General features: G+C 46.6%; 1 protein-coding gene across 7 annotated transcripts in view; it reads right to left on the bottom strand.

Moving 5' to 3' along the window:
- The window catches only part of specc1 (sperm antigen with calponin homology and coiled-coil domains 1), a 93982-nt gene that overhangs the window by 54291 nt on the left and 25663 nt on the right, over window positions 1-14028 (bottom strand). For 6 of the 7 annotated variants that reach the window (XM_072590131.1, XM_072590132.1, XM_072590127.1 and 3 more), the window contains exon 3: window positions 9657-9792. In XM_072590131.1, coding sequence (XP_072446232.1) covers window positions 9657-9792 — 136 coding nt within the window. Of the gene's footprint in view, window positions 1-6926; window positions 7070-9656; window positions 9793-14028 lie in introns of those variants that run through there. The other variant, XM_072590134.1, reaches the window with a different exon arrangement.

Here is a 14028-nt window from a genome sequence, read left to right as displayed (position 1 = left end):
GCGCTCCCTCAGCGCTGACCCTCTGACAGTGCGACATTCCCTCAGTACTGACCCTACGACAGTGCAGCACTCCCTCAGCACTGACCCTCTGACAGTGCGGCACTCCCTCAGCACTGACCCTCGGACAGTGTGGCACTCCCTCAGTACTGACCCTCCGACAGTGCGGCGCTCCCTCAGCGCTGACCCTCTGACAGTGTGATATTCCCTCAGCACTGACCCTACGACAGTGCAGCACTCCCTCAGCACTGACCCTCTGACAGTGCGGCACTCCCTCAGCACTGACCCTCTGACAGTGTGGCACTCCCTCAGTACTGACCCTCCGACAGTGCGGCGCTCCCTCAGCGCTGACCCTCTGACAGTGCGACATTCCCTCAGCACTGACCCTACGACAGTGCAGCACACCCTTAGCACTGACCCTCTGACAGTGCGACATTCCCTCAGCACTGACCCTACGACAGTGCAGCACACCCTTAGCACTGACCCTCTGACAGTGCGACATTCCCTCAGCACTGACCCTACGACAGTGCAGCACTCCCTCAGCACTGACCCTACGACAGTGCAGCATTCCCTCAGCACTGACCCTACGACAGTGCAGCACTCCCTCAGCACTGACCCTCTGACAGTGCGACATTCCCTCAGCACTGACCCTACGACAGTGCGGCACACCCTCAGCACTGACCCTACGACAGTGCAGCACTCCCTCAGCACTGACCCTACGACAGTGCAGCACTCCCTCAGCACTGACCCTCTGACAGTGCGACATTCCCTCAGCACTGACCCTACGACAGTGCAGCACTCCCTCAGCACTGACCCTCTGACAGTGCGACATTCCCTCAGCACTGACCCTACGACAGTGCGGCACACCCTCAGCACTGACCCTACGACAGTGCAGCACTCCCTCAGCACTGACCCTCTGACAGTGCAGCACTCCCTCAGCACTGACCCTCTGACAGTGCGACATTCCCTCAGCACTGACCCTACGACAGTGCGGCACACCCTCAGCACTGACCCTCTGACAGTGCGACATACCCTCAGCACTGACCCTACGACAGTGCAGCACTCCCTCAGCACTGACCCTCTGACAGTGCGGCACTCCCTCAGCACTGACCCTCTGACAGTGCGACATTCCCTCAGCACTGACCCTCTGACAGTGCGACATTCCCTCAGCACTGACCCTATGACAGTGCAGCACTCCCTCAGCACTGACCCTCTGACAGTGCGGCACTCCCTCAGCACTGACCCTCTGACAGTGCGACATTCCCTCAGCACTGACCCTACGACAGTGCAGCACTCCCTCAGCACTGACCCTCTGACAGTGCGGCACTCCCTCAGCACTGACCCTCTGACAGTGCGACATTCCCTCAGCACTGACCCTACGACAGTGCAGCACTCCCTCAGTACTGACCCTCTGACAGTTCGGCACTCCCTCAGCACTGACCCTCTGACAGTGCGACATTCCCTCAGCACTGACCCTACGACAGTGCAGCACTCCCTCAGCACTGACCCTCTGACAGTGCGACATTCCCTCAGCACTGACCCTACGACAGTGCAGCACGCCCTCAGCACTGACCCTCTGACAGTGCGACATTCCCTCAGCACTGACCCTACGACAGTGCAGCACGCCCTCAGCACTGACCCTCTGACAGTGCGACATTCCCTCAGCACTGACCCTCTGACAGTGCAGCACGCCCTCAGTACTGACCCTCCGACAGTGCAGCACGCCCTCAGTACTGACCCTCCGACAGTGCAGCACGCCCTCAGTACTGACCCTCCGACAGTGCAGCACTCCCTCAGCACTGACTCTCTCCTCATACTGATACTGCTGTTGAATTTGATTATGTGATAAATCTCTGAATTAGGAATGGGTTGGGGAAATAGTGAGTTGAGTTGATAGAAGTTGGATGGGAAGGGAGTAAGAATTCTGAGTGGTAGCTTTCAATGGTAGACTTGCTCCAGAAGCTGTCCAGACGCAGTGTCGGGCTATTCTCTGGTGGATAAGCAGAATGGTTTCGGTGTAAGGTCACTTTAAGTTCTCAGCTGTAGCTCCATTCATTGGTGACAATGAGAGTTCCAGAGCTCCAGCATTTCCAGAATGCTCCCTGGTATTAGTTGCTGACACTCACAGCCGTGGAGACAATGGAGACTCTCAGGCCAACAATGCCAACTGTGATCCACATCATTACATCAGCCTGTGTTGTGACAGCACAGAGTCACTGAGTGCCAGTTCATTCTGAAACTGCCTTGAGGAGAGGCAGCCCTCTCAAATCATCACATCACTGTGTCTGAGCACTTCCTCATATTCCTGCACCTGATTCTTATCACATAGAGCACACTCTCAAACAGATTGCTCCCAATCCAGATCCTGCCCAATTTGGACACGGCTCCCTCCCATTCGGACAGGGCACCCTCCCAATCCAGAATGGGCTCCCTCCCAATAGGGATGTGGGACATTGCCATTGGGGACTGGGCTCCCTCTCAATTCAGACAGGCCCCACCCTGCTCTGGATGGGGCAGTCTCCTGCATCCTGGTTGCAGTGAGAAATAGTTCTCCTCTCACTGAATGCTATTCTGACTCATGCCCACAACAGAAATAAATTGTGAGAAAGTCATTTGTTTCCAAAGTATCAGAATAACTCTTAGGTCACAGAGATGTACAGCACGGAAACAGACCCTTCAGTGCAACTCCCACCTGCCAGTACTTGGCCCATATCCCTCCAAACCCTTCCTATTCAAATATCCATCAGATGCCTTTTAAATGTAGCAATTGTACCAGCCCCCACCACTTCCTCTGGCAGCTCATTCCATACACGTACCACCCTCTGTGTGAAAAAGTTGCCCCTTAGGTCTCTTTTATATCTTTCTCCTCTCACCCTAAACCTATGCCCTCTAGTTCTGGACTCCCCGATCCCAGGGAATAGACCTTGTCTATTTACCCTATCAATACCCCTCATCATTTTATAAACCCCTATAAGGTCACCCCTCAGCCTCCGACACTCCAGGGAAAACAGCCCCAGCCTGTTCAGCCTCTCCCTATAGCTCAAATCCTCCAACCCTGGCAACATCCTTGTCAATCTTTTCTGAACCCTTTCAAGTTTCACAACATCTTTCCAATAGGAAGGAGACCAGAATTGCCCGCAATATTCCAACAGTGGCCTAACCAATGTCCTGTACAGCCACAACATGACCTCCCAACTCCTGTACTCAATACTCTGACCAATAAAGGAAAGCATACCAAACACCCTCTTCATTATCCTATCTACCTGTGACTCCACTTTCAAGAAGCTATGAACCTGCACTCCAAGGTCTCTGTTCAGCAACACTCCCTAGGACATTACCATTAAGTGTATAAGTCCTGCTAAGATTTGCTTTCCCAAAATGCAGCACCTCACATTTACCTGAATTAAACTCCATCTGCCACTTCTCAGCCTATTGGCCCATCTGGTCCAGATCCTGTTGTAATCTGAGGTAACCTTCTTTGCTGTCCACTGCACTTCCAATTTTTGTGTCGTCTGCAAACTTATTAACTGTACCTCCTACATTCAAGTCCAAATCATTTATATAAATGATAAAAAGTAGAGGGCCCAGCACCAATCCTTGTGGCACTCCACTGGTCACAGGCCTCCAGTCTGAAAAACAACCCTCCACCACCACCCTCTGTCTTCTATCTCTGAGCCAGTTCTGTACCCGAATGGCTGGTTCTCCCTGTATTCCATCTTGCTAATCAGTCTCCCATGGGGAGCCTTGTCGAACACCTTACTGAATCCATTTTGATCACGTCAAGTACTCTGCCCTCATCAATCCTCTTTGTTACTTCTTCAAAAAACTCAGTCAAGTTTGTGAGACATGATTTCCCACGCACAAAGCCATGTTGACTATCCCTAATCAGTCCTTGCCTTTCCAAATACATGTAAATCCTGTCCCTCAGGATTCCCTCCAACAACTTGCCCACCAAGTTGATGTCAGGCTCACTGGTCTAATGTTCCCTGACCTGTCCTTACCACCTTTCTGAAATAATGGTACCACTTTAGCCAACTTCCAGTTTTCTGGCACCTCATCTGTGACTGACTATCGATGATACAAATACATCAGCAAGGAGCTCAACAAACACTTTCCTAACATCCCACAGAGTTCTAGGTACACCTGATCAGGTCCTGGGGATTTATCCATTTTATGCGTTTCAAGACATCCAACACTTCCTCCTCTGTAATATGGACATCTTTCAAGATGTCACCATCTATTTCCCCACATTCTATACCTTCCATGTCCTTCTCCACAGTAAACACTGATGCAAAATACTCATTTAGTATCTCCCCCGTTTTCTGTGGTTTCCACACAAAGGCCACCTTACTGATCCTTAAGGGACCCTATTCACTCCTTACTTACCCTTTTGTCCTTAATATATTTGTAAAAACCCTTTTGCCCTCCTGATTTCCCTCTTAAGTATACTCCTACTGCCTTTATACTCTTCGAATTATTCTCTCAATCTCTCCTTTCTATATTTGACATATGCTTCCTTCTGTTTCCTAACCAAACCCTAAATTTTTCCAGTCATCCAGCATTCCCTACACCAACCAGCCTTTCCTTTCAGGGGGAAAGTGAGGACTGCAGATGCTAGAGATTAGAGTCAAGATTAGAGTGGTGCTGGAAAAGCACAGCAGGTCAGGCAGCATCTGAGGAGCAGGAAAATCGACGTTTCAGGCAGGAGCCCTTCATCGAGAATGAGACTGGAATCCTTGGGGGTGGAGAGATATATGGGAGGGGGTGGGACTGGGGAGAAGTTAGCTGGGGGTGCAATAGGTGAATGGAGGAAGGGGTAAAGGTGATAGGTCAGAGAAGAGGGTGGAGCGGATAGGTGGGAAGGAAGTTTGACAGGTAGGACAGGTCATGAGGATGGTGCTGAGCTGGAAGTTTGGAACTGGGGTAAGGTAGGGTGGAGGGGAAATGAGGAAACTGGTGAAGTCGACCAGCCTTTCCTTTCACCCTGACAGGAATATACTGTCTCTGGACCCTGGTTATCTCATTTCTGAGGGCTTCCCATTTTCCAGCCGTCCCTTTATCTGTCAACATCTGCCCCCAATCAGCTTTTGAAAATTCTTGCTTAATACCATCAACATTAGTCTTCCTCCAATTTAAAATTTCAGTTTTCATATCCAGCCTATCCTTTGCCATCACTATTTTAAAACTAGTAGAATTATGGTCGCTGGCCCCAAAGTGCTCCCCCCCGACACCTCAGTCACCTGCCCTGCCTTATTTCCCAAGAGTAAGTCAGGTTTTGCACCTTCTCTAGTAGGTACATCCACATACTGAATCAGAAAATGTTCTTATACACTCTTAACAAATTCCACTCCATCTAAACCCTTAACACTGTGGCACTCCCAGTTTATGTTTGGAAAGTTAAAATCCCCTACCACAATCACCTTATTATTCTTACAGATAGCTGAAATCTCTTCACAAATTTGATTCTCAATTCCCTGCTGAGTATTAGGGGTCTATAACACAATCCAAATAAGGTGATCATCCCTTTCTTATTTCTCAATTCCATCCAAATTACTTCCCTAGATGTATTTCCGGGAATATCCTACCTCAGTACAGCTATAATGCTATTCCTTATCAAAATGACCCCCACCCCCCTCCCCCGCAACTCCCCTGCCTCCCTTTCTATCCATCTGTAGCATTTGTATCCTGGAACATTAAGCTGCCAGTCCTGTCCATCCCGGAGCCACATTTGTGCAATTGCTATGATTCCCAAGTCCCAAGTTCCTATCCATGCCCTGAGTTCATCTGCTTTCCCTGTTAGGCCCCTTGCAATGAAATAAATGCAGTTTAATTCATCAGTCCTACCTTGTTCTCTGCTTTGTCCCTGCCTGCCCTGACTGTTTGATTCACTTCTTTTCTCAACTGTACCAGTCTCAGATTGATCTCTTTCCTCACTATCTCCCTGGGTCCCACTCCCTTTCCTTACTAGTTTAAATCTTCTCGAGTAACTCTAGCAAATCTCCCTGCCAGTATATTAGTCCCCTTCCAATTCAGGTGCAATCCGTCCGTTCTTGTACAGGTCATTTCTACCCCAAAAGAGATTCCAATGGTCCAAAAATGTGAATCCTTCTCCCATATACAAGCTCCTCAGCCAAGCATTCATCCGCTCTATCCTCCTATTCCTGCCCTCACTAGCTTGTAACACCGGGAATAATCCAGATATTACTACCTTCGAGGACCTCCTTTTTAAATTCCTGCCTAACTTTCTGTATTCTCCCTTCAGAATCTCAACCTTTTCCCTTCCTATGTGGTTGGTACCAATGTGTACAATGACCTCCTGCTGGTCCCTCTCCCCTTTGACAACATTCTGCATCCTCTCTGAGACATACTTGATCCTGGCACAAGGGAGGCAACACAACATTCTGATTTTTCACAGCTGGCCACAGAAACGTCTGTCTAGAGAGGGACACAATTGATCGTTTGGAACCCAATGTACCCCTCATTAGATTAGCGCCTCTCTTGATATCAGAAACTTGGCTGTTCGGGCTACATTCTTATGGGACAGTGGTCTACACTGTTGGCGAGAGCCTGTCCTAATCCAACAATCTAATCAAAACCAGAGTTGTTCAGCCACAAGTCAAAACAAATATCACCTAAAACACCTCAACACAGGGCTGGTAAGTACTGAGACAGGTCATTAATGTTTGATACAATCATCTTAGAGACACCAGGAATCTCCAGTCACTGCTATATGTCCACAAACATTGCCAGTTACTGAAAGTTTGTAATGGGTAAAATTTCTGTCTGTGGGCAAGAAAATGTCAAATTCGTGATCTTTTGATTTATCCCTTTCCAATTACTTCAGATCACTTCGTCCCGACAATAACATTCACTGTTCACTCCGTCTCGCACTGTTACTTTAAACAATATCTCAGGCAGGAATTCCAAACCTTGTTCCTGATTCTCTGTTTTTCCAAGTTGGTTTCCCATTTTCCCAACTGTCCTGGGCAGTGTTCCTTGCTTTTGGAGAAGGGATATGAAGTTTCCTTGTGTGGCTTGTGCTGGAAGGAAAGGCAGAGCTAACCCAGATACATTCTGCAGTTGGACTGACTGAGGGCAGGAGTTGGATTTGCTGTTTGTCAAGTGACGTTTGCCATTAGTGTGGGGTCTCAGCAGAGGGAGCTCTCCAACTCAGAGAGTCGGACTTTTAACTGAGCTGTTTATCATTTCCAACACCCACTAAATACTAAACCCAGTTTATTTACTGTTTTTATAAATTGTATTTGAATTCATCCCTCCCTTGAGGACTCTAATTGATGACTGCTTGGATTGGATGGGGTCTATACTTTCTATTGAAAATGTGATGTTAAAGAAATCTGTTAAAGAATCTTGTCTAGCTATCACCATTGTTAACAGCTAACCCGAGAATGCAACTTTAAAAAAAAGGTTTTGTGATTTACACATGAAAGAAGTGAAACTATCACTGTATTCGAACAGATGAAAGGCTTAACAGACAATCAGTTTTTCAATGTATAATTTCAGTTACATCACACTGTAAATTTTTGCTATAAATTCTGTGTTACGATCGAGCCCTCCACTATCACCTGATGAAGGAGCGTCGCTCCGAAAGCTAGTGTGCTTCCAATTAAACCTGTGATTTTTAACTTTGTACACCCCAGTCCAACACTGGCATCTCCAAATCATGTCTGTTACTGGATTTTGAGAGAAAAGGTGCAGTTCATATTAAAAGATGCAGTCCATAGACTCTTTATGGTAACACGACCTAACCTGGCCATTGAGGTCCCATGCCACAGCCAGAGTGGAGGGCTGCATTGGATTTGGCACCCCTCATGTACATGCCCCCTGTTCTGTTGCTGTACTAAAAATAACTTCAGAAGTTTTAGAATTCTCCAGGCAGGAGAATCAGCAGATCCTCTATCCATCGATGAAATAAAGACAAATCAAGATGGACAGATTTTCATGACAGATTTGGATTGCGATCAATTGGAGTTGAGGATTACCTGACCCTGGGCCCCAGTTTCCCCTCTCCCTGATGTATTGGTAAAGGTAGAGTGAGGGAAGATCCTAGGCATGGCTTTTTCAAACAGTGATCATCTGTTTTAGTGAATCTGCCTGGAGCTTCCCCAGGATGAGTATGGAGGCTGAGGAGATATTCAATCAACTGGGAAACCACCAGCTTCCTGCGACAACCCCGAATTACATCGGGGCAGCTTTGTTGCCAAGTGAGGTCCTTAAATAGGCAGCTAATGCCCATATATTCACCTGGTGGTGGGCAGTGTTTCACCATACCAGGATTGAAGATGACAGACAAGGCTCTATGCAATTGCTTGGGGCTGGAGAATAGGACATTCCTTACAGAAAGGCACTCAGTGCCTGACTGAGGTCCCAACCAGAAGGATAGAGCTCACTGACAATGTGCTTCCACCCTCCCACCCATCACTCACCTTGAGCTGGTTCCCCTGGTGACCATGGCTCATTATGCTGGTAGCTGTCACTACTTGTGATCTCTGATTGGTTAGAAGGACTTGGTAGGACAGGATTCCCACCAGCAGGGTCCTTGATCGCAGGAAAGGTTCACACTGGCCTCTTAAATGCCTGATTGGCACACAATACAGCAGGCCTTCTCTACAAAAGGTGATTGGTTCTCTCCAGCTGACAGGCAAGATCCCTATCACCCCCAGTAAATTCAACCCAGTTATGGACCGTGTTGAGTGAGGCAGATGGTACCGAGTAAGGCAGACAATGATGGGTAGACAGATGATAACTAGTGAGACAGACGGTGCCAAGTGAGACAGATAGTGTCCAGCAAAGCTGATGACACTGATCGTGGGATCTATCAAAATCCCAACAGGCCACCAGAGGTTTACGCCTGGTTTCGGTTGGGTACAATGTCTGGTGGTGAACTCTCCTGTTGACAGTGTGATGCTGGAAAAGCACATCAGGTCAGGCAGGAGAATTGACATTTCGTGCATAATCCCTTCATCAGGAATCAATCTTTGGTAGGAGGTAGAAATGGGGGTGTGGGGTTCACAGACAATGAGGTCGGAGGCTGTGGCTGGGAAATCCCCAGAGGTGTTGAGGTTGTGGATGATCTGGGAGATGATGGTTTGGTGATGGCTGGTGAGGTCATGATCAAGGAAGCAGTAGAATGAGGTGTCTGTGAGTTGGCGCCTGGCTTCAGTGGTGTAGAGGTCGGTGCGCCACACTACTGCTGCACCCCCTCTCCCCCACCTTGTCTGTGGGTTTGATGGTGAGGTTGGAGGGAGTGGAGAGCTGCATGCTGTGAGGGCGGGAGGTTGGAGTGGGTGAGAGGGGTGGACAGTTGAGATGGTTGATGTCAAGTCAGAAATGAAGAGGCCAAGGTTGGTAACAGGCCAGTATGGGGTGCTCAGATGGATGGAGGCGAGAAAAGGGGTCCTTGGCGAGTGGGCTTGAGTCTTGATTGAAAAAGTGGGCCCAGAGGCAGCGGAAGAAATATTCGAGGTCATAACATGTGTCGAACTCATTAATCTGGGACTGTAGAGGGATGAAGGTGAAGCCTTTACTGAGAACTAAACGTTCGTCCTCAGTGAGGGGGAGCTCTGGGGGAATAGTAAACACACAGCAGGGCTGGGAGCTAGGACCTGGGGGTGAACTCCCCTAACCTGACAACATCCTACCTGAGCTGCTCTTCACCTTGTCCTCGCTGAGCTCAGTGATGGTTCCCATGGGAACTGTTTTCTTCAGTCTTGATGAGCTTGAAGTGAAGCTGCCAGTAGTTTTTGTCAATAAATCATCACTGCTTTTACTCTTCACCTGAGAGAAAAGATTGTAAAGTAACAACAGAATGGAGACAATCACATTGCTCACTGGGATAGTCTGTTACAATCAAAATATCATACCGCCTTGTGTGAGTCATCACAAATAAAAATCCATCATAGTTTCACAAATGTAGGAACAGGAGGAGGCAATTAAACAAGATCAGTATTTAACTGAATATAGTCAATCTATAACTTTGCTCCTTTACCTTCCCTTGTTCCATATTGTCAATTCTAGTCTTGAAATTTTAGATCAAACAACCATAGACTATAGGAGCAGAATTAGGTCATTCAGCCCATCGAGTATGCTCCACCTTTCAATCATGGCTGATACGTTTCTCAATCCCATTCTCCTGCCTTCTTCCCATTACATTTGATTCCCTTAATAATCAAGAAGCAACCTATATAAAAACATTAATTTATCTTCACAGATGCTGCCAGACCTGTTGAGCTTTTCCAGCAACTTCAGTTTTTGTTTAAAAACCTATTTGTCTATCTATCTATCTTAAAGACACTCAATAACTTGGCTTCCACAGCCTTCTGTGACAATGCATTCCACAGAATCAGCACCCTCTGGCTGAAACGGTTCCTCCTCATCTCATTTCTCTGTGAGAGTCTGTCCTTGGATCCTAGTCTCTCTGACTAGTGGAAACATCTTCTCCACACACACTCTATCCAGGCTTCTCGGTATTCTTTAAGTTTCTATGAGATTCCCCCCTCATCCTCCTACACTCCATTGAGTACAGACTCAGAATGCTCAGCTTTTCCTCATGTGACAAGATCTTCATTCCTGGGATCTTTCTTTTAATCCTCCTCAGGATCCCCTTGACACCATCAAATTATTTTTTACATACAGAGCCCAAAACCGCTCACGATATTCCAGATGCGGTCTGACCAGAGCCTTATACAGCTTCAGCAGTACATTTCTACTCCTATACTCTAGCCCTCTTGAAATGAATGCTAACATTGCATTTGCCATCCTAACTGCCAACTGAATTTGCATATTAACTTAAAGAGAATCTCCCAAGTTCCTTTGTGTTTCAGATTTCTGAACTTTCTCCCTATTTAGAAAATTGTCTGGACCTCTGTTCTTCCTACAAAAGTGCATAACGTCAGACTTTCCCACACTGTATTTCACTTACCACTTCTTTGCCCACTTTCCTTGTCTGACCAGGTCCTTCTACAATAATACCTACCACTCCACCCATCTGTGGGTCACCTGCAAACCCAACAACAATACCCTCAGCTCCTTTGTCCGGATTGTTAATGTATAACATGAATAGTTGTGCTCCCAACACGAACCGCTGCACAATTCCACTAGTCACTAATAGCCATCGTGAAAAGGTCTCCTTTATCCCTACTCTTTGTCTTCTGCCAGTCAACCAATGCTCTATCTGTGCTAGTGTCTTGCTGCTACCACCATAGGTTCTAATCTTATTTAGCAACCTCCTGTCCAGCACCTGGTCAAAGGCTGTCTGGAAATCCAAACAGATCGTATCCACTGGTCCTGCCTCATCTAATATCCTTGTTACCCTCTCAGAGAATTCTAACAGATTTGTCAAACATGACCTCCCCTTATTGAAGCCATGCTGTCTCAACCTATTTTACCATGCACGTCCAAATACTCTGCCATTTCATCATTAGTAATGGACTCAAACTTTTTACCAATGACCAAGGTCAGGCTAATTGGCCTATAGTTCTCTGCCTTCTGCCTCCCTCCCTTCTTAAATAGGGAGTTACATTAGGCACTTTCTAGTCCTCTGGAACCCTCCCAGACTCCAGTGATTTCTGATCATCACTAATGCCTCTACTAAATAAGGAATTAAGGGAAACGGGGAGAGTGCGGGTAAGTAGCATTGAAACGCCCATCAGCCATGATTGAATGACGGAGTGGACTCAATGGGCCAAACAGCCTTACTTCCACTCCTATGTCTTATAGTCTACAATCTCCTCAGCCATCTCCTTCAGAGCTCGAGGGTATATTCCACTTGAACCAGATGATTTACTCATCTTCAGACCCCAGCACTTTCTCCTTAATAATGGCCATTACCTTCACCTCTGCCCCCTGACACGCTTGAAGCTTGGGTATGCTGCTGGTGTTTTCCACTGTAAAAACTGATGCAACCTAACTATTCAGTTCCTCTGCCATTTCCTTGCTCCCCATTCCTACTTCTTCAGCCTCATTTTCCAGCAGTCCACTCTTGCCTCTCTCTCATCTTTGAGATATCTAAAAAAACCTCTTGCCATCTTCTTTATATTACTAGCCAGCTTACTCTCATATTTTATCTTCTTCCTCTGCTGATTTTTAAAGGCTTTCCATTCCTCTGGCTTCCCATTAATCTTTACAACATTTTCAGTTAACTCCTGTCATCCACAGAATTTTGGGGGAAGAGAGTATCAGATTTCCACTGAAATAAAAGCAAACTGTTCTGGAGAGACCTAGCAGTCACCATCTGGCTGAGCAATGATGACCTGCCATCTCTTAGTGGCCAGCAGTTTTCTCAGAACCAGTTCTGAAGAATAGTCATTGGACCTGAAATATTAACTCTGTTTCTCTCTCCAAAGATGTTGCTGAGTTCTGGATGTAAGTTTGCTCGCTGAGCTGGAAGGTTTGCCGTCAGATGTTTCATCACCATACTCGGTAACATCATCAGTAAGCCTCCAGTGAAGCACAGGTGGAAGATACCACTTTCTATTTATAGGTTTCTTTGGGCTGGTGATATTATATTCTGTCCTTTTTCTCAGACGATGGTAGATGGGGTCAAATAGATGCCTTTATCGATAGAATTCTGATTGGAAGGTCATGCTTCTAGGAAATCTCGTCTAAGTCTCTGTTTGGCTTGTCCTAGGATGGATGTGTTGTCCCAGTCAAAGTGGCATCCTTCTTCATCTGTATGTAAGGATACTAGTGAGAGTGAGTCATGTCTTTTTGTGGCTAGTTGATGTTTATGTATCCTGGTGGCTAGTTTTCTGCCCGTTTGTCCAATGTAGTGTTTATTACAGTTCTTGCAAGATTTTTGTAAATGACATTAGTTTTGCTTGTTGTTTGTATAGGGGCTTTCAAGTTCATTAGACACTGTTTAAGTGTGTTGGTGGGTTTGTGGGCTACCATGATGTCAAAACCTCTGAGTAGTCTGGAAGTCATTTCAGAGATGCCTTTGATGTACAGTAAAGAGGCCAGAGTTTCTGGGTGCATCTTGTCTACTTGTTTGGGTTTCTTGCTGAGGAATCGGGGGATTGTGTTTATTGGGTACTCGTTCTTCCTGTATAGGTATTTCTCTTCTGCTCTTCATAGTTCCTCGGTGCTGCAGTGTGTGATGGCTCATAAAAAGAATGTCCTACTTTGACTGGGACAACACATCGATCCTAGGACAAACCAAACAGAGACGCACACGAGAATTCCTTGAAGCGTGGCATTCCAACCAGAATTCTATCAATAAACACATCTATTTGACCCCATCTGTCATCCTCTGAGAAAAAGAGCCACAAATGACATCACCAACCCAAGGAAACCTAAACACATAAATAAAAAAGCAGGCCTTACCACCAACACTTCATCCGGAAGCTCACTGATGATGTTATCTAATATGGTGACAAAATGTCTGACAACAAACCTTCCAGCTCACCGAGCAAACTTACATCCAGAACCTTAACCTGAGCTACAAACCTTCTCAAAGACTGATGCTGCTGAGTTTCTGTGGCACTTCCTTTTTTATTCATTTTAGATCACCCATAACTTCAGTATTTTGTTTGTTTTCTTCGAGCCATCCAGTCCCGGTCTGTGAAGAAATGTTTCCGGAATGCTTGGTTCTAATTTGAAGGTTCTGCCCCCTTGTTCTGGGCTCCCTGCCCCTTGCCAGAGGAAATAGCTTCTCTTTATCAACTTCTTTAATCATTTTAAACACCTCAATTAGCTCACCCTTTAATCTTCTAAAGTCAAGGGAATACAAACTGGCACTATTCAACCTGTCCCCATAATTTAACTGTTGTAGCCCCAGTATCATCTGATGATTTTGCAGCTTGTTTCCCCCTGCCCTTCTGAGATATTCACTGCCTGATATGGGGCAGAGTTACTCCACATGGAGTCTGAGCAGGTTTTTAAATGAAGCAGAACTTCCAGCTTGGTGTACTCTAACCCCTTGAGAGAAAGGCAACATTCCATTTGCCTTTTGATTCCTGTTGCTATCCATGAGCTAGATTTGAATGATCTGCGGACATGTACACTACGACACTC

The sequence above is a fragment of the Chiloscyllium punctatum genome, chromosome 19 (assembly GCF_047496795.1).
Source record: "Chiloscyllium punctatum isolate Juve2018m chromosome 19, sChiPun1.3, whole genome shotgun sequence".
In the NCBI taxonomy this organism is placed as follows: Eukaryota; Metazoa; Chordata; class Chondrichthyes; order Orectolobiformes; family Hemiscylliidae; genus Chiloscyllium; species Chiloscyllium punctatum.
The sequence above is the reverse complement of the archived record's forward strand: the minus strand, read 5'-3'. Positions and strand labels throughout refer to the sequence as shown.